This window comes from Mauremys reevesii, linkage group 1 (assembly GCF_016161935.1).
Source record: "Mauremys reevesii isolate NIE-2019 linkage group 1, ASM1616193v1, whole genome shotgun sequence".
In the NCBI taxonomy this organism is placed as follows: domain Eukaryota; kingdom Metazoa; phylum Chordata; order Testudines; family Geoemydidae; genus Mauremys; species Mauremys reevesii.
Window position 1 is genome coordinate 324,823,552 of NC_052623.1, and position 18,229 is coordinate 324,841,780.

General features: G+C 40.6%; 1 protein-coding gene across 10 annotated transcripts in view; it reads left to right on the forward strand.

Moving 5' to 3' along the window:
* Positions 1–18,229, forward strand: part of BRD1 (bromodomain containing 1) — a 151,308-nt gene that overhangs the window by 86,770 nt on the left and 46,309 nt on the right. For 8 of the 10 annotated variants that reach the window (XM_039513980.1, XM_039513969.1, XM_039513990.1 and 5 more), the window contains 5 exons: positions 1,421–1,552; positions 3,018–3,146; positions 4,036–4,348; positions 6,144–6,404; positions 12,216–12,704. In XM_039513980.1, coding sequence (XP_039369914.1) covers positions 1,421–1,552; positions 3,018–3,146; positions 4,036–4,348; positions 6,144–6,404; positions 12,216–12,704 — 1,324 coding nt within the window. The remainder of the gene's footprint in view (positions 1–1,420; positions 1,553–3,017; positions 3,147–4,035; positions 4,349–6,143; positions 6,405–12,215; positions 12,705–18,229) is intronic. The other 2 variants (XM_039514003.1, XM_039514011.1) reach the window with 2 other exon arrangements.

Sequence of the window (18,229 nt, forward strand, 5' to 3'; positions counted from 1 at the left end):
AATTAGTCTTTCTATGGATACTTACAAAGGAGATCTATGTTCACGTGTTCGTAAAGCCTATCAATTTGTTTAATCTGGTTTAATTGTTATCTATTTGAACTGATTATTTTCTACACATCCTTATCATATATTTTGTTCATTGATCTTCTGTTGAAATTGTTTTTTTGCCTCCTGCAGTTGAAACTTTCAGGGTTCTAATCCATTGCATTGATAGCCAGAATAGCTTTCTAACTTTATCCATCTTCCAAGTTTAATGTGTTCCCTCCCTTGCTACCCACTATTGGAGAGGGTGTGGGAGGGTTGCTTTTTGTTTCCAATTCTTCAAAGTCACAGAATTCCTGATGCCCAGTCACCACTACTCCTTAGCTTACAAAAAGGGGTCAGTTGAGAGTGACAAGAACTGCTTCTTTTACCAGGACTGCTTCTTGCGGTGCTTCTAAATCCTGCTGGTCCAGGAGTTTCATATACTTTTTGGTATCTCATTATAGTGCCAGCCACCATTTGTTTTCTAAAGTAAATTCATTTTTGTCTTAAAAGTAACATGAGCCCAGGTGGGGCCACCCTCCCCTCCAGCACTCCTTTGGACCCACAAAGGGCAGGGGAGACTCTGAGGACACTAGGACTCAGGTGGGGTCTTCCTTGCCTCCCACGTGGCCTGGGGGGTGGGGTGGGGACGGTGAATGGGAACTACATAGAGGAGCCAGCGAGCGACTCCTGCTGGTAGGGGCAGAAGCAGCGAAAGTAAGGTCCTTTGTTCCTTTGGACATTGGGATAACTTTCTACAGTTTTGACTGGACTTTCTCTGTCACGTGCTGATTGGCTGTTTTCTTCAACCCTCCCCCTCAGTCTCTCTACCTCAGCTTCACACCGTACCTACCCTCTTCTTCTCCCATGCCCTGTCTTTCTCACCCCACCTTCCCTTCCCTTTTCTTTCCATTGAGGTTATCCCCTCCTAACCAACCTACTCCTGAACCCCCCCCATTATGGAACTAAAACATTTATCGGCACATTGTTCATTCTGCTTGTGTATTCTACCCCTTTTCTCTCCTTTCTACCTTGTCTATTTAGATTATAAGCTCTTCATGGCAGGGACTGTCTACTACTCTTTGTTTGCACAGTGTGGCCCTATATTTAGTTGGTACTTGAGCGCTATCATAATAAACGTTTATTTATAATAATAATAAATAATTATTAGTGTGAAACTGAAAGCAGTCAAACCTTACTCCCAGGTAAGGAATTTAGAAGTAGTAAGGAAATATACTAGCTTGAATGGGAGCGAGGGTTTTATACCATAATTATTTTGAATGCAGTTTTTGAGTTGCCAAAAATAGAGAACGCTTTGCTGTTTTTAGAAATAAGTAAAAAATAATTGGCATTTCCTATTATGTCCCAACTTTAGAAACTGGTTATTTTCTTACAGAGAGAAGATGATGAAGAAATGCAAGCCCTAAAGGAGAAGTTAAAGTACTGGCAAAGGCTGCGCCATGATCTTGAGAGAGCACGTTTGTTGATTGAACTTATACGTAAACGTGAAAAATTAAAAAGAGAACAGGTAAATGAATAATTTCAATTTGGTGAAACTTTGTTGAAGGAAAAGGAAAGTTGCTGATGGATTTTTTTTTTTAAACAGGAAAAAGACTACTGTCTTTGTCTCATTGATTTTAAATAATAAACAACAAAACCAGGCATAGTACAAAGAATTTAGACTGAATTCAGGCCATTTTGTTTGGGTTTTAAAGGCAGTCCTTTACTAAGTAAAGAAAAATAGCACCTTTCTATGCATCAGATCTGAAGTAGGGTGTGTGTGTTGCATTTATTCACTTTTGTATTAAAAATAACTGGTATTTTTAATTCCTGTTAATCCTATAGAGACAACACAGAGGGGAAAGAAGCACAGTGGGAGTGAGGGCCAGTCGTTTACACTTGTATTAACATAATGAAGGCAGTGGCTTTGCCCTAGTGTTAAGGAATGCATAATTTGGGCTGCAGAATCTTCATACTGGTGGTGGTAGGTGAGAAGGAAAGAATCCAGCATGACTCTCAGAGCCAAAATTGAGTTTGCAGTGCTGGCACTTACAAAAACCACAACTTAGTTGTAAATGAGGCACAGGAGCTCTAGAATTACTCACGTATTAAACATGAAACCCCAGGATGATATTTTTCCAAAATTACTTTTCAGAATATAATTTTACTTTCATTATGAGTTAATATAATCCATCGGTCATAGTCTTGACTACATACTGAAGTTTAATGCCCATATATATTAAAAGATGATAAAGTCCTGTAAATCCACTTGTCAGTCAGTTCATATCTAAAACGAAATCTTTCATATCGAAAGTATCACTGATACCGAAATCAAGATTATTCAACAAATTGTTACTTTTAATGTCGAATACTAGAAGTATGTTCTTAAAATATCCTGAAACCACTTTTTATAGAGGATTATTTTAAACTTTCTTTACAGTTATTAAAACAATATATGATTATTCCTATAGGAGGATCAAACCTTTGAAGTAATTAGTGATTTTGACCTTAATAAACAGCTTTTATTTTTTCCGGAAGTTTAAGTAGAACAGACCTTAAGTGTAGAATTCATGTAATATTTTTACTTTTGGATATCAGTGCTATAAACTCATTTGATACAGCTCGTATGAGCACCATGTTTGAGTTTCGCACTGGTTTAAAACAAATTATTTTTCTTTTTATTGGTTGCTCTTATTTTTTTATATATTTGGTCTTGTCCTGTAAAGCCGCTTTTTTTTTGTAGCCTGTTTGCTTTAGAACTGTTAAATAGGTCCTGAAAAATCACTAAATTTAATCTACACTAGCACTATAACTATTCTCAGATTGAGAGTGCATTCAGATAACTAATAAAATCCCTCCTTGGAAGTGAAGCTGCAAATTCACTTGAATTAGACACTTTTGAGAGAGAGAGAGAGTAGAAAAATAATTTTATATTCACTTCTTCTACTTGAAAATAACTTATTATTTGGTGTTTTTTATATTTCATTATTCAGATCAAGGTTGAGCAGGTCGCCATGGAGCTCCAGTTGACTCCATTCACTGTATTGTTGCGATCAGTTCTGGACCAGCTGCAGGAAAAGGATTCTGCTCGAATATTTACTCAGCCAGTAAACCTTAAGGAGGTGCCTTTCCAATTAATCTTTTCATCATAGTTCATAGCCTGTTGATATAGCTGAATTTAATTTTTTTTTATTCAGTTGTACTGCAGGATTGGAAATAATTGGAAGTAAATTTATTTTACAATATGCAGATTTGAAAATAAATTCAAATTAAACCCCAGTAGAAGTAGACTGGGAACATGAAAATAATTCAATGAGAACTTATGGCTTGGTTTTCCTGTTCTTAAAATAAATAATTCTGTAGTATTTAAACATAGACATATATTATAGGTGGACATTTAAAACTCATTTTGCAGTCTAAAGTTTAATTTGTTTAAACATTGATGTAAACATGTTGTGGTCGGTGAAGGAAGTTGGAAAGATGTCTTCATTTTTATTTCTGTTTTAATAATCCTACAACTACATCTTAAATTATTCTGGAAATGGAAGTTCAAAATTTCCCAAAGGAAAACCAAGTTCATATACCATACTTGCATACAATAAAAATACTACTATTAATCCCTCCACAATCACAAAAATACACTGTTTTATATACATTAATAGTGTTTTTTAAGTTTCATTGTTAGTCACAAGGTTCATACGCCACTTTTAGAAGTCTACCAACTGGTCTGAACAGGCTACCAATATATAAATAAACGTGGCAGTGATCCTACATAGATTTATGCCCATGTTTATCTTTACTTTGTGTAGTCTCAAAATGTGAAAAGTTAAGCATGTATATAAAACTTTACTGGATCAGGGCCTCAGATTAGAAACTGGATTCCCTGTTTTCTTTATTTCACAAAATATACTTAAAATTTCAAAAATCTAGATTAGTTCATCACAATACAATTATTTTATTGTTATACCAGCTGCACTTTTACACATCTTCTGTTTTAATATTTATTTGTAGGTTCCAGATTATTTGGATCATATAAAACATCCCATGGATTTATCTACTATGAGAAAACGGTTAGATTCCCAAGCCTATAAAAATCTTAATGAGTTTGAAGAAGATTTTAATCTTATTATAGATAACTGTATGAAATACAATGCAAAGGATACAATATTCTATAGAGCTGCAGTGCGATTAAGAGATCAAGGAGGTGTTGTTCTGAGACAAGCTAGGCGAGATGCTGAGGGGATCGGTTATAATAATGAAACTGGAATGCATTTACCTGAACAGCCTAAACTAGAATCACCCCAGCCTTTCTCCTGGGAAGAAGGTAAGAAACTTTCTAAATTACTGTAGCGATCAATTTTCAAGAAATATAATCAAAGTGTTAGCTGCATTTTTAAAGTTTAGTTTTTAAAATAATTTTTTAAAATGGCACTTTTTTTACTGCCGTCAGACTATGTAGTTCTTACACATGTTCAAGTCATACCTGTTTAGTTTACTGACAAACATTTTTTTTTTTTTACTATTTTGTAGCACTGTAGATACATTATGCCTTTGAAAGATTAAACTGTATTCTCTGTTCTGCCCCATCTATAATCAAGAAAAAACTTTTCAATTGAATTCTGATTGCAGAACATTTAGGCCCAAATTTAACAAGGTTCATAAGCATGTGCTTAACTTCAATGCATGAGTCCTCCCATTGAAATATACAAGTTACTTATGTATGTGCATACTTGAGTAGTTCAGTGGGACTGTTTACATGCTTAAATGTAAGTAAACGCTTATGTACCTTGCTGAATCAGAGGTATTTTTGTGTAGTAGTGGTGTTGCATGAAACAGGATGCAAACAAACTTGATATTCATGTTGCACTTGTAATACAAGCAATCCCAAAAAGTCTTATTTTGACTTATACACTGAGAAAATAGTAAATGTAAGTTGATGAAAAGAGAAGAAATAATTATAGTGATTTTATTCCTCAAAGCAGGGGAGGGATTAATAATATTTAGTAGAACTATGGGCCAGGCATCACTATATATTTACTATGAATTATAGAATGTCAGGGTTAGAAGGGACCTCAGGAGGTCATCTAGTCCAGCCTTCTGCCCAAAGCAGGACCAATCCCCAACTAAATCATCCCAGCCAGGGCTTTGTCAAGCCTGACCGTAAAAACCTCTAGGGAAGGAGATTCCACCACCTCCCTAGGTAACCCATTCCAGTGCTTCACCACCCTCCTAGTGAAAAAGTTTTTCCTAATATCCAACCTAAACCTCCCCCACTGCAATTTGAGACCATTACGCCTTGTTCTGTCATCAAGTACCACTGAGAACAGTCTAGATCCATCCTCTTTGGAACCCCCTTTCAGGTAGTTGAAAGCTATCAAATCCCTCCTCGTTCTTCTCTTCTGCAGACTAAACAATCCCAGTTCCCTCAGCCTCTCCTCATAAATCATGTGCTCCAGCCCCCTAAACATTTTTGTTGCCCTCCGCTGGACTCTTTCCAATTTTTCCACATCCTTCTTGTAGTGTGGGGCCCAAAACTGGATGCAGTACTCCAGATGAGGCCTCACCAATGTTGAATAGAGGGGAATGATCACGTCCCTTGATCTGCTGGCAGTACCCCTACTTATACAGCCCAAAATGCCGCTGGCCTTTTTGGCAACAAAGGCACACTGTCAATTCATATCCAGCTTCTCATCCACTGTTACCCCTCGGTCCCTTTCTGCAGAACTGCTGCCTAGCTATTTGGTCCCTAGTCTGTAGCAGTGCATGGGATTCTTCTGTCCCGAGTGCAGGACTCTGCACTTGTCCTTGTTGAACCCCATCAGTGCACCTAAGTCTTGACCTATAGAGTCCCTGCTATTCCAGTTCTGGATGTCTGAAGCAGAAAATGCTAACTAAGAAGAGTTATAGCAAATGGCATAGCAGGAATTTACACAGGCACCTTTTCACTAGTGATAGTGAGACTATAAAACTTGCATCAACTTGTGGCCAAAGTCAGATTTAACTTTTATATTTTTAATTCCAAAGCATGAAACTTAACAAATATTTTTTCTTGTAGTAGTTTTCGAAGAAAAAAAAATCTCATTAACAGATATCTTAAATTACACATGTTTTGACTTCAGTGGATAGGTTACTGAATCCAGCTAACAGAGTGCATATGTCCTTGGAAGAACAGCTGAGAGAGTTGTTAGAAAAACTTGATCTCACCTGTGCAATGAAATCCAGTGGATCAAGGAGCAAACGAGCAAAGCTGTTAAAGAAAGAAATCAGCATTATTCGCAACAAACTAAGTCAACAACACAGCCAGCCTCCCCAAATAGAATCAGGTATTGGAAGTTTTGAAGAGGAAAGTGCAGCATTAGAACAAGAAGGTGAAGAAGAAGGTAAGATTTTAACTGGTGTTTAAATCAGTACTATTTTGAACACTTTCAATTAGATATCCTAAATTTGTCATGTAAATTACCACAGTAGAAAGTAATATTCTATTATGATATGATTTCAGGGCAAGTTTAATACGCTGTAAATGAACTATACTGTTAACTTTAGTATGAGTAAAATCTATTGTCTGGCTAATTTCCCCTTGCTCCTGCGAGATATTTATGACTTCTTTTTTAAAAAACACTGCCCCCCCCCCCAAATTTCTAACAGGTGGTAGCAAAATTAAACTTTTTAAAAATTACTATTTTATACTGAAAGTTATGGGGCTCAGTATTTTTGAAAGTCATGTTATTCATACTTAAGTGACTGTACATGGATTAAAGACCTTAACTTTAGACATTCAATGCTGAAAATTTTGGCCACTAAACACATCCTTTTGTAGTTCATCTTTTTGACCCATGCACTGTGTAAGCTGGGTTTTGTTTCGTTTATTGTTGGTGGAATTTGCCAGAAATGAAGTAAAAGGATGCAGAATATGAATATAATAAAGAGTAGGAAAGAAGGGTGGGGGTCGGATAGGGTTGCCAGACGTTTGGTTTTGGATCAGAACGCTCGGTCAAAAAGGGACGCTGGTGGCTCCAATCAGCACCGTTGACCAGGCTGCTAAAAGTCTGGTCAGCGGGGCTCAGGCAGGCTCCCTGCCTGCCCTGGCTCTGCGCAGCTCCTAGAAGTGGCTGGCATGTCTGGCTCCTAGGTGCAGGGGTGGCTACAGGGGCTCCGCGTGCTGCCCCCACCCTGAGCACTGCCTCCACAGCGACCATTGGCACCGGCAGTGCACAGAACCCCCTGGTCTTTACACCTAGGAGTCGGACATGCCGGTCGCTTCCGGGAGCCACCTGAGGTAAGCGCTGCCCAGCCAGAGCCTGCACTCCAATCCCCTGCCCCTGGTTGGAACCCCTCTTGCACCTTAACTCCCTCCAAGAGCCCTCACCCCTTCCTGCACCCGAACAGCCTGCTACAGCCCTGTGCCCCCTCCTGCACCCCAAGCCCCTCATTCCCAGTCCCACCCCAGCTTGCAGCCCTGAGCCTCCTCCCACACTCCTCATCCCTGGCCCCACCCCAGAGCCCATACCCCGAGCTGGAGCCCTCACTCCTTCCCGCGGGGCCCGATTTGAAGGAGCTGCTGCCGAAGTCCCGCCGCTGTCTTTGGTGGCAGCTCAATCGCTGCCACGGAGGATGGTCCCTCCGCTGAAATGCCTCCGAAGACAGCGGCAATGATTGAGCTGCCGCCACCGACAGTGCCGGGACTTCAGCGGCAGCTCCTTTGGGACATTGCGGGGCCCGATTCTGAGGAATCGGCTGAATCACCCTAAAGCTGTCCCTGCCTTCCCGCACCCACACCCCCTGCCCCAAGCTGGTGAAAGTGAGTGAGACGGGGGGATGGAGTGAGCTGGAGGCGGTCCTCAGAGAAGGGATGATGCAGGGTGTGGGGCAAGGGTGTTCGGTTTTGTGAGATTGAGAAAGTTTGCAACCCTAGTCGGGGTGGGGGGGAGAGAGAAAGATTATGGTAGTCAGAATAAGATCATGTATTTACATAGACTAGCTGTTGTACAACTTGAAGCTTGCAAGTCATTTGAAAGTTGGTATTTAAAAAAAAAAAATCAGATATCCTTAATTGCCCCATCATCTACCCATCTTTGGAATTGCATGTTTGAGTCTCTTAGCTTGATAAAAATGTTTTTCAAAATATATAAACTGCTGCAGTAGGGAGGCACAGTGTTAGAAAAATGTAACTACAACTGCAGTTGGCCTTCTCATCTAGTTCCATGATTTCTGAGTACTCTTAGAACAGTGGTTCTCAAACTTTTGTACTGGTGACCCCTTTCACATAGCAAGCCTCTGAGTGCAACCCCCCATATAAATTAAAAATACTTTCTTATATATTTAACACCATTATAAATGCTGGAGGCAAAGTGGGGTTTGGGGTGGAGGCTGACAGCTCACGACCCCCTGAGGGGTCCTGACCCCCAGTTTGAGAACCCGTCTTAGAATAACTATTGAATAATTTTAAGAAATTTTCTTAAATTATCTCCCTAGTCTTGTTAAAACTGAAGACATTTATTTCTGAACTTTCTTACTGACAGATAATTAAAATAATAAAAAATATCAGGTTGATTTACATCCATTTGAATCTTAAAATAGTCAAAAGATGCGTATATAAATAAAATGCATAATGGTTAGACATTCACTTATTACATATACCTGAAATAAATGTACTTCTAAAAAACATGTTCACATAATTATTCAGAATTGATACAGTAGGTCCAAAATACAGTTAAAAATTCATATACCTTTAAGGATTGTAAATAGCTTAAATTTAAACTCTGGAATAGAAATGAGTTAGAAAAGAATTAGAAACATATTGCAAAACAGACATGGGAGATGCGGGCAAGTAGATCCTGGTAGTTTGTTTTTAAAAATAAATACCGTCTATACTCGTTCATAAGCCGAATTTTTTTAGTAAAAAAGGGAAGCACCAGAGATGAGGGTCGGCCTATGAATGGGTATAGAGAGGGAGAGGTGGGACACAGCCCCTCCCCCAACAGAGGGAGCAAAGAGAGGCAGCACAGCCAGCAGAGACAGAAGGGAAGAGGTGGGGCCAGAGTCTCTCCACTTCTGGCCATGCTGCTCTCCCTCCAGCCTCCAAAGCAGCTGCAGCTTCGGGGCTGGCAGGCTGCAGCTGTGCTGCTTGGCCCCACCCCCCAGAGCACACTGTGGCCCACACTGCCTGGCCCAGCCTGCTGGAACATGTGGCCGCGCCGCCCTGTCTGGCCCACCGGAGCAGGCTGCAGCTGCGCTGCCCAGGCTGTCAGAGCAGCTGTAGCCAGGCCAGAGACATCCTCCCCTGACCCTCCCCAGATAAGGTGGATAGGGATGGGATGGGGAGAGTGTGGGGGTCCTGGGCTAGGGGTGGTGTCATGTGGGGGGTGGTCACAGGGGTTACTCCCTCGACTCCCAGCTTCTCCCCCCAAAAAATTTCCCCACCAGTTGCTGTCCTGGACCATCAGGGTAAGCAGCTGGTGCGCCAGGACACTTTGTTTACTTAGGTTTACCTCCGTGCCCACCAGAGGCTTATCCTGATGGCCTGGGAGCCAAAGTTTGCTGACCCCTGAATTGTAGGGTCGGCTTATGAACGGGTTAGAAAATTTTTCCATTTTTACTTATCCATCTTGGAGGGGGTCAGCTTATAAACGAACCAGCTTATGATCGAGTATATACGGTAAATAAAAAACATAAGTCATTTACCAGGGTAGAGGAATTTTTACATTGTTAGTCTCTCAAAGTGCTGTGAATTATCTAGTATATTTATAATTCCATTTTGGATTTCTGACCACACAAGAAAGGTCTATATTCTTGAGAGTTATAATATTTGCAGAGTACCTCAGTAAAATTACAGCTTTATAATATGTGATTAAATGTTCCCTTTTGCTAGATGCTTCCGTTGGTATTTATTTATTGTGTCTGTCTCTCATATAGCACATTTTTCTTGCAAATAATTTCGATTTTCTAAAGAGAAACAATATTAAACATACTTATCAAATCGGTAATTAAAAATAAAGTTTACATTTGTTTTTTAAAGATACCATTTGTACAGGATTCTTATTTTGGGATCCTGTCCTGAGTAAGTTCACAAGAGAAGCACCGGATTCCACCTCGTTATGATTTGAATGCAATTGAGATTTTAGCATTTTAGGTGTTTCATTACTAATTCATAGATTGTGAACTCCTCAGCACAAAGGTGGTCCTTTCTGAGTGTATAGCAGGGGTCGGCAACCTCAGCCCGCTGCCGGTCTGGGTGAATAGAACCCCAGGCTGGCAGCAGGCTGAGTGGTGCCAGCGGTTGGGACCTCAGACCAGCAGCAGACTGAGCCGGTCAGCCCGCTGCCGGACTGAGGTCCTGGCCACTGGCCCTGCTCAGCCTGCTGCCAGCTGAGTGAGTGGAACCCCAGACAAGCAGTGGGCTGAGCGGGGCTGGTGGCTGGAACCTTAGACAAGGATCCCAGACCCTGCTCAGCCTGCTGCTGGTCTGGGGTTCCGTCCGCCAGCTTCTGCCGGCCGGGATCCCGGATGCCGGCCCCCCTTAGCCCGCTACCAGCCTGGGGTTCTGCTCACCCAGGCTGGAAGGAGGCTGAGCTGGGCCGGCAGCTGGAACCCCAGACTGGCAGCAGGCTGAGTGCTGAGCCTGGAACCCCAGACTGAGCTGCTGTTCTGAGTGAATGGAACCCCAGGCCAGCAGCGGGCTCAGTGGCTCAGCCCGCTGCTGGCCTGGGGTTCTGGCTGCTGGCTCCTGCCAGCCGGGGTCTCAGCTGCCGGCCTGCTCAGCCTGCTGCCAGCCTGGGGTTCCCTGGGGGTCCCCAGGCCAGCAGCGGGTGCTGAGTGGGGCCAGTGGCTGGGACCCCGGCTGGCAAAGGGACAGTAGCCGGAACCCCGAAGCGGCGGTGGGCTGAGCCACTCAGCCCGCTGCTGCGTTCCGTCAAAAATCGGTTTGCATGCTGACCCTTGCTGTATAGAAAGCATTTACCCCACAGTGGTCACTGCTGTAAATAAACAATGACAAACTAATAAACGATAATTCAAGTTAGTAGAATTCCAGACTTTCTGGCTGGTTTATGTACACTATACATATGTAAATTTAAATCTGCATGAGATTAGTTAAATATGTTTGATCCTTTTATGTTCTACACCAACTATTATTTTTGTGGTGCAACAAGTTACATTTGCTTGCATAAATGCTCACCTGTAAAGATATAGCCTTTTCATTTTGTTAGTGTAGCAATATACCTGTAGAGAAAGGAGGTAGATGTCTCAACATGGGTTTTTGTAGAGAGATAGGAAAGATTAATCATTTTTACACTTATCTGCTGCAAATTATGGGTTGGGTAATTTTTGCTTCTTTTATTGAGTTCTGTAGAGCAGATTTTTTTTTCTTCTGTCATTTGTGTTAAAGAACATTTTTCTAGCACTGGTTTTATCTAAACACCCACAATGTGTGTCTTGCCATTCTACACCATGAAATTGAAAGACAAGAAAAGAAAAACAAAAGTCAGAATTGGCACTTGGGTTGGATAGGGGGAAAAGAAAAATTGGTAGAGGGGTGGTTTTTCTGATTTCTCCTGTAATGTCTGCAAAGATGTCTTTGCCAAGCATTTGTCAGTAACTATACGTTTTAAAATTTAAAACTGGTAACCATAACTGTAAAGCAGCTTTGCAGAACTTTCCAATTTGTGAATTTGGTAATAGTTTATAGCCCACTCTTAGTTAATTCTGATAGGTTAAGCTATAAATGCAATTTAAAAAAAATGGCTTTTATCTGCTTTCAAAATGTTTTTCTTATTTAAATTAACTTAAACAGGTAAGGTGAATATTTAAATTAGGAAAATGTATTTTATTCATACTTTTAATGTTAATGGTGAAATACTTGCATTACCAGATACAAATCATCTGCTACTCTACTTTTCTGTAAAAAGTTCTTGTACCTGAGATTTTAAATATCATTGCATGTAAGGTAAAAATACCTGCCCAGGTTTAAATTTTTAACACTAAATGTAAACACCTATTTTGTTACAATCCCAGTATAAAACTAGGCACTACTAACTAGGATAGGTTGTTGCTAGCCAAACGTTTATGTATTTAAAATGTTATGGTTTGTTTCCAAACAACAATTATTTGATGAGCTGCACATTTATAGTGAGTGTTATAATAGATTTTATAACTACCAGTTTTCAAAAATCACACTCTATTTATAATTTTTTCAGGAGATAAATCTCCCCCTAAACTTGAACCATCAGATGCATTACCTCTTCCTTCAAACTTGGAGACTAATTCAGAACCACCAACCCTCAAACCAGTAGAACTCAATCCAGAGCAGAGTAAGCTTTACAAAAGAGTAAAATTTGATAATGAATTATATAGCACTTCCATTCAGAAAGAAATAAATGGACACACTCCAGAACACTTACTTGACAGTAATCTCAATGAGTCGACTGTTTCTGCTGTAGCTGAGTCATCAACTGATGTAAACAGACGTACATCCATTCTCTTCTGCAAATCAAAAAGTATAAGCCCCCCAAAGTCTGCAAAGAACACTGAAACCCAGCCAACTTCTCCACAGCTAGGGACCAAAACCTTTTTGTCTGTAGTCCTTCCAAGGTTGGAGACTCTTCTGCAGCCAAGGAAAAGATCAAGAAGTGCATGTGGAGATTCTGAGGTTGATGATGAGTCCCCTGTAAAGCGCTTGGATACAGGTAAATATTACAAAACTTACATATTGGTGGGCTGAAATATTGGAAGATAATGCAGATGATACAACAGACATTTGAATGTTTGTTTACTTCAAATCTTTAATTATTTACATTATTTGAACACGTCAGCATTTTTTCCTCAAATCATAACCGCACTCGGTTCAACTCTAGGAAAGTTATTGGTTTGTTGCTGACAGACCTTTATTATTGAGATTGCTTCTCAAATTTTTATTGCTGTAGTACAGCCCTCTAAAAAAATTTTTTTTTAGTTTTGCTTGCTTCCTGTTATCTTTCCCTTGCATTCACTAGGGGAGACAAACAACGCACTTCCTCTGAAAAGACCACTGGTGAATCTACATTAAATTTCTTTATAGGATATAAACATGAATCCACCCCCCCCCCCCCCGTCCCCAATCAGCAGTCCTCAGTATACTCTATCTGACTTTATTTTGTATTTCTCACATGCCTTTTCATTTTGTATTCATTTTCCATCTAACACCTTTCCTTTTATGAAGCAAAGTTATATGACTATAAGTTTAGAATGTGTGTGATAGCTATACAGAATATATATCTGGAGTGTTAAAATCATAAGGCATTGTTGGCTTTTCTTTAGAAAATTCCTATTTTTAAATCAAGATTTTTAAAAAGTAAAGCCATGCATAAGAAAATTGTTGGTGTCAAATATTTGAGCTAAAGGATCCAACTGTAAAATTACCATGGCTAGATGTCACCTGGATTAGTTCTTTCAGAAATTTTTTGAGGAACTTATTCTGTCTTGTGAGATGCAGTTGTGTCAGTTAATTATTCTTCTTGATTGTGTTTTTCTCAGTTATATTTGTAGTAGATACTTTGAATAGAACAAATGTATGGAGGTGGGGGAAAGGATAAAGTAAGAAACTAGTAATATGTACTTACGTTGCTCTTTTTAAAATTCTTGGTTTTTTTTGTATCGTGTCCCATTTGTCATGTTGATATATAGATTTTTATGTTTGAAATGTGTATGCATGATGTTAGTTTGACTCCACTTAAACAAAATTGGATCTGCACAAAAAACTCATGCTGTGAAAGCATAATTTTAAAAAGTTTTTATTTACCGTTGAGTCAGTTGGAGCAGGTTCCATTACCAGAAAATATATAGTGAGGAAATTACGAGTAACACTTGGTGCAATTTCTAAATGATTTTTTTTTGTACAAATGCTTTTTCAGACATACTTGGAAACAACACTAACATCTGATTTGTTATAATAAGAAAGATTAATGTATTTTAGATAAATACCGTGAGACTAGATTGATGTTTTGAATTTGGACAATGGATTAATCTGCACTGAAAGTCTACAGAGCTGCTATCGCTACATGTTTACTTTCACCAGTTGTTAATACAAGTGCATAATGTAAAATATGTACACAGTATAACATTGCTATATATTCTATATCCTAAATACAGAATGTACAGATTATATATAGACCCACTTACGAAATTAATCCGAACATTTAAATTACATTTAAAAAAGTTTATAGTATAGATCAGGGATTGGCAACCTTTGGCACGCAGCCTGTCAGGGAAACCGTGGACCATGATCCTTTAGAGAGGTCCACTTTCACAGACCCTTCCTTATGTCTTTGTGAAATCCAAATCCAGTTGAAATTGATTTCCTTTGCAGGTTCAGGTCTTAAACTTCTACAGAGTAACATGTTAGTGTTCAGTCAAAATTAAATGAAAACAAATGTTATACTCTTGCATTTTCTGTATTTCTAATTTCAGAGGGATATTTGGCTAAATTATTAGTTCATATTGATAGTCAAAATGTTCGTGTTCAAAAGACTTCGGTTTTTTATTCAGATGCATTCATAGACAAGTTCTGCTTAAAGGCGTTCTTCTGATTGCATTCCTCATGTTTCTCCTAGTACAGATCAACATTCATACTAATTGGAAGATAAACCAGTATAATAATTTTTCAGTTTCATTAGTATGAGTATTAAATGTAATCTTTTTGTATTATAGGAATATAATGCACAATTTAAGAAAAGCTTTATATTTTCTGTACTATGTATCAAATGTTCAAGGCTGCGGTAGTCCCTGGAAGGAAAGTGAAATGGTTGAATGGTGTTCCCAGGTGTTTTGCTGTCAATATCTAGGCTCCCCCATTACGGTCTTATTTAAGTGTGCACTGCTAACTCTTGTTCTTCAAAGTCTCTCACTTGTTATCTGTCCACATAAGATGTTGGGCACTTCTTCCCACACTATCCCCGATGCCTTATATTTTGTCCCTGTGCCCCTTACGCTGTGCAGTCTCCTTCTTGAAATCTCACCTTTTCATGTAGTTTCTTAAGCAACAGCAAAATCATAACCATATTTAAGTACTCTTCCCTTCCTTTTTTCCTCTTGCCAGATGATGAGTTCTTCCTGTATTTTTATTTATTTATGGCCATTAGAATAAGCTCTTTGAAGCAAGGTCATCGTATTTACTAGTCAGTGTTAAGAGATAGGACTGCCGGTCTGTTTGATATGACAGTTTCTGTGTTTTATGATTTTCTAATAAAATAGAAATAAATTAATGTAAAATAAGTAAAGTTTTTGGGAGTAGATGGTGATATACCAAACATCAAATATTCTCTTCTGCAAGGTCTAAAATCAGTCAGTTTTAGTGATACCATTCTTTACTTCTGCTTCTCTGATCTCTTATCTCCCTGAAAGATCTTAATCCTCCTGCCCTTCAAAAAATAGCATAACTCTCCATAATAAAACTTTTAAGATGGCATTAAGGTTGAAAGTAGATAGCATTGACTTGGTTGTTGAAGCCTTGCCAGGAATGCTGGTATTATCAAACGAACATTAGAAGATGGCAGAAAAAAATTACAAGAATTGTGTAGGACTCTTTTGTAGAGGAGACTGAGAGGGAGAGCATTTTAAAAAGATAGAAAATCATAAGTTAGTTTTAACTTGTACAGGAATTAAAAAAAATTGGCTTGTTCCTTTTTTGATGCCTTATGACATATTGAGAGAAGCTGAAAGGTATATAAAAAAAACACTGACGGGCAATACCACCAGGATGTATTACATCAACAAACAGGGCGTTGCCAGGTCCTCGGCCCTTTGTCAAGAGATGCTTAGTCTTTGGGACGTTTGTGTGCGGCATGCCATTCATCTGGTCGCTGGGCACCAGGAACCTCTTGGCAGATCACCTCAGCAGGACCTTTTTGTCTTGCTACGAATGGTCACTCCATCCAGAGGTGATGGACTCCCCAGGTGGACCTGTTCGCATCCAGACAGAACAGAAAGTGTCACGTGTTCTGTTCGATTCGGTTTCTGGACAGAGGTTCCCTTTTGGATGCCTTCTCCATTTCATGGTCGGGAGCACTGATGTATTCCTTCCCGCCAGTGGTGTTAATTCACAGGGTCCTTGTGAAGGTCAAGCAGGATAGAGCAACTGTTATCCTGGTAGCCCCTGCGTGGCCTGTCAGCACTAGTTTGGCATGTTGCTGAGCCTTTCAGCAGCCAAGCCTCTTCCACTGCCTCCTTGGCAGGATCTGCTGTCCCAGAGCCACGGCACTCTGCTGTATTCGAACCTGGCAGCGCTGCACTTGATGGCTTGGCTACTGTGTGGCTAAGCGCAGACAAGCGGGCATACTCGACCTGTGTCCAACATGTCTTGCTGGGTAGCAGGAAACCCTCCACCAGGGCAACCTACCTGTCTAAATGGAAATGGTTCGAGTGCTGGGCCTTGGAGCGATGCATCTTAGGGCCGAGTAGGCTTCGCTGCAGGACATATTGGATTATCTGCTGCACCTCAAACTCCAAGGGTTGTCCATCTCTTCGATCAAGGTCTACCTGTCTGCCATTTCAGGGTTGCATCCTCCGTTCCAGGGCAAGTCTCTCTTCACCCATCCTATGACGGCATGGTTTTTGATGGGTCTGGCGCCTCTATCCACATGTCCAGGATCCACCCCTCTTCCCCCCCCCCACCCCAGGACCTGAATTTTGTGCTGTGAAGGCTCATGGGACCTCCCTTTGAGCCTCTGGCATCCTGCTCCCTCCTGCTTCTCTCCTGCAAGATTTCGTTCCTGGTTGCTGTTAACGGATGTCTGAGATCAGGGCGCTCACCTCGGAGCCACCCTATATGGTCTTCTAGAAGGACAAGGTCCAGCTGTGCCTGCATCTGGTGTTTCTGCCCAAGGTCATTTCTCAGTTTCATACTGGCCAGGTCATATACTTACCAGTCTTCTGTCTGATGAGGAACGCAGGCTTCACACCCTGGATGTCAAGAGGGTGTTGGCATTCTATATAGATAGAACGAAACCATTCCGTAAGTCAATACAGTTGTTCATTGTGGTGGCAGCAGGATGAAAGGTCGTCTGGTGTCTGCTCAGAGAATCTCATCCCGGATTACGGCCTGCATCTGCTACTGCTATAAGCTGACAAAGGTGCTCCTGATGGCAGTCCAAGAGATCTGTTGAGCCACTCTCTCCGGTTGTCTGCCCACACGTTGGCATCACATTTCATGCTGACCCAGCAAGCTCAAGATGATGATGGCTTTGGCCAAGCTGTGCTGCAAGATGCAAGACTTTGAACTCTGAGCCCACCTCCATTGATACTGCTTGTGAGTCCAGAAACTAGAATGGAATTGACATGAGGAAGCACTCAAAGAAGAAAAAACAATTATCTATCTTTTGTAACTGTTCTTCAAGATGTGTTGTTCATGTCCATTGCCTGCCTTCCTATCCCTCTGTCGGAGTTGTTGGCAAGAAGGAATTTAGAGGGCGTAGGGTCGGCGGCGCCTGATATGCCAGTGCATCGGCACGGCACTCAAGGGGGCACCACAGGAGGCCCTACGGATACTGCTAAGGCAAAAATCTCCGACGACCGCACGTGTGGGCACGCACACACACCTAGAATGGAATGGACATGAGCAACACATCTCTAAGAAACAGAGTTACAAAAGGTGGTTTTTTTTTGTTTTTTTGTTTTGTTTGTTTAAAAAACAAAACACCTTAGCTGATATTTCCAAGTCAAATTTTGTCTCCCCTGGTTTTGCTGGAGAACTGCTTGGGGAGTAGGTGTATAGGAGGTGTGTGGTATGAACTGTCAGACCTTTACTTAATTGGAGGGACAAGGATGTAGAATATTTGACAAAGATGTAATTTGTCCCAGGTGTTCATTAGGAAGAAGTATTGGTAAAAACAAGGTTTTAATCACTGTATAAAAATTCTTTAACCCTCTTAGTGGCTGTTTTCAGTCTCTTATGATGTCATAATTCCCTTAGTTTTCCAGTAATTTTAGGCTTGGTCTACACTAACAATTTGTGTTTGCTATAACTGTGTTGCTGAGCAGTGCGGTTAAACTGACCTAACTCCTGGTACAGACAGTGCTGTGTTGACGGGAGGACTTATCCTGTTGACATAGCTACTGATTCTCAGGGAGATGGATTACCTACGCTAATGGGAGAAGCCCTCCTGTTTCCATAGGTAACATCTTCACTGAAGCGCTGAAGTGGTGCATCAGTGTAGCTGTTCTCTGTTAGTGTCACCCA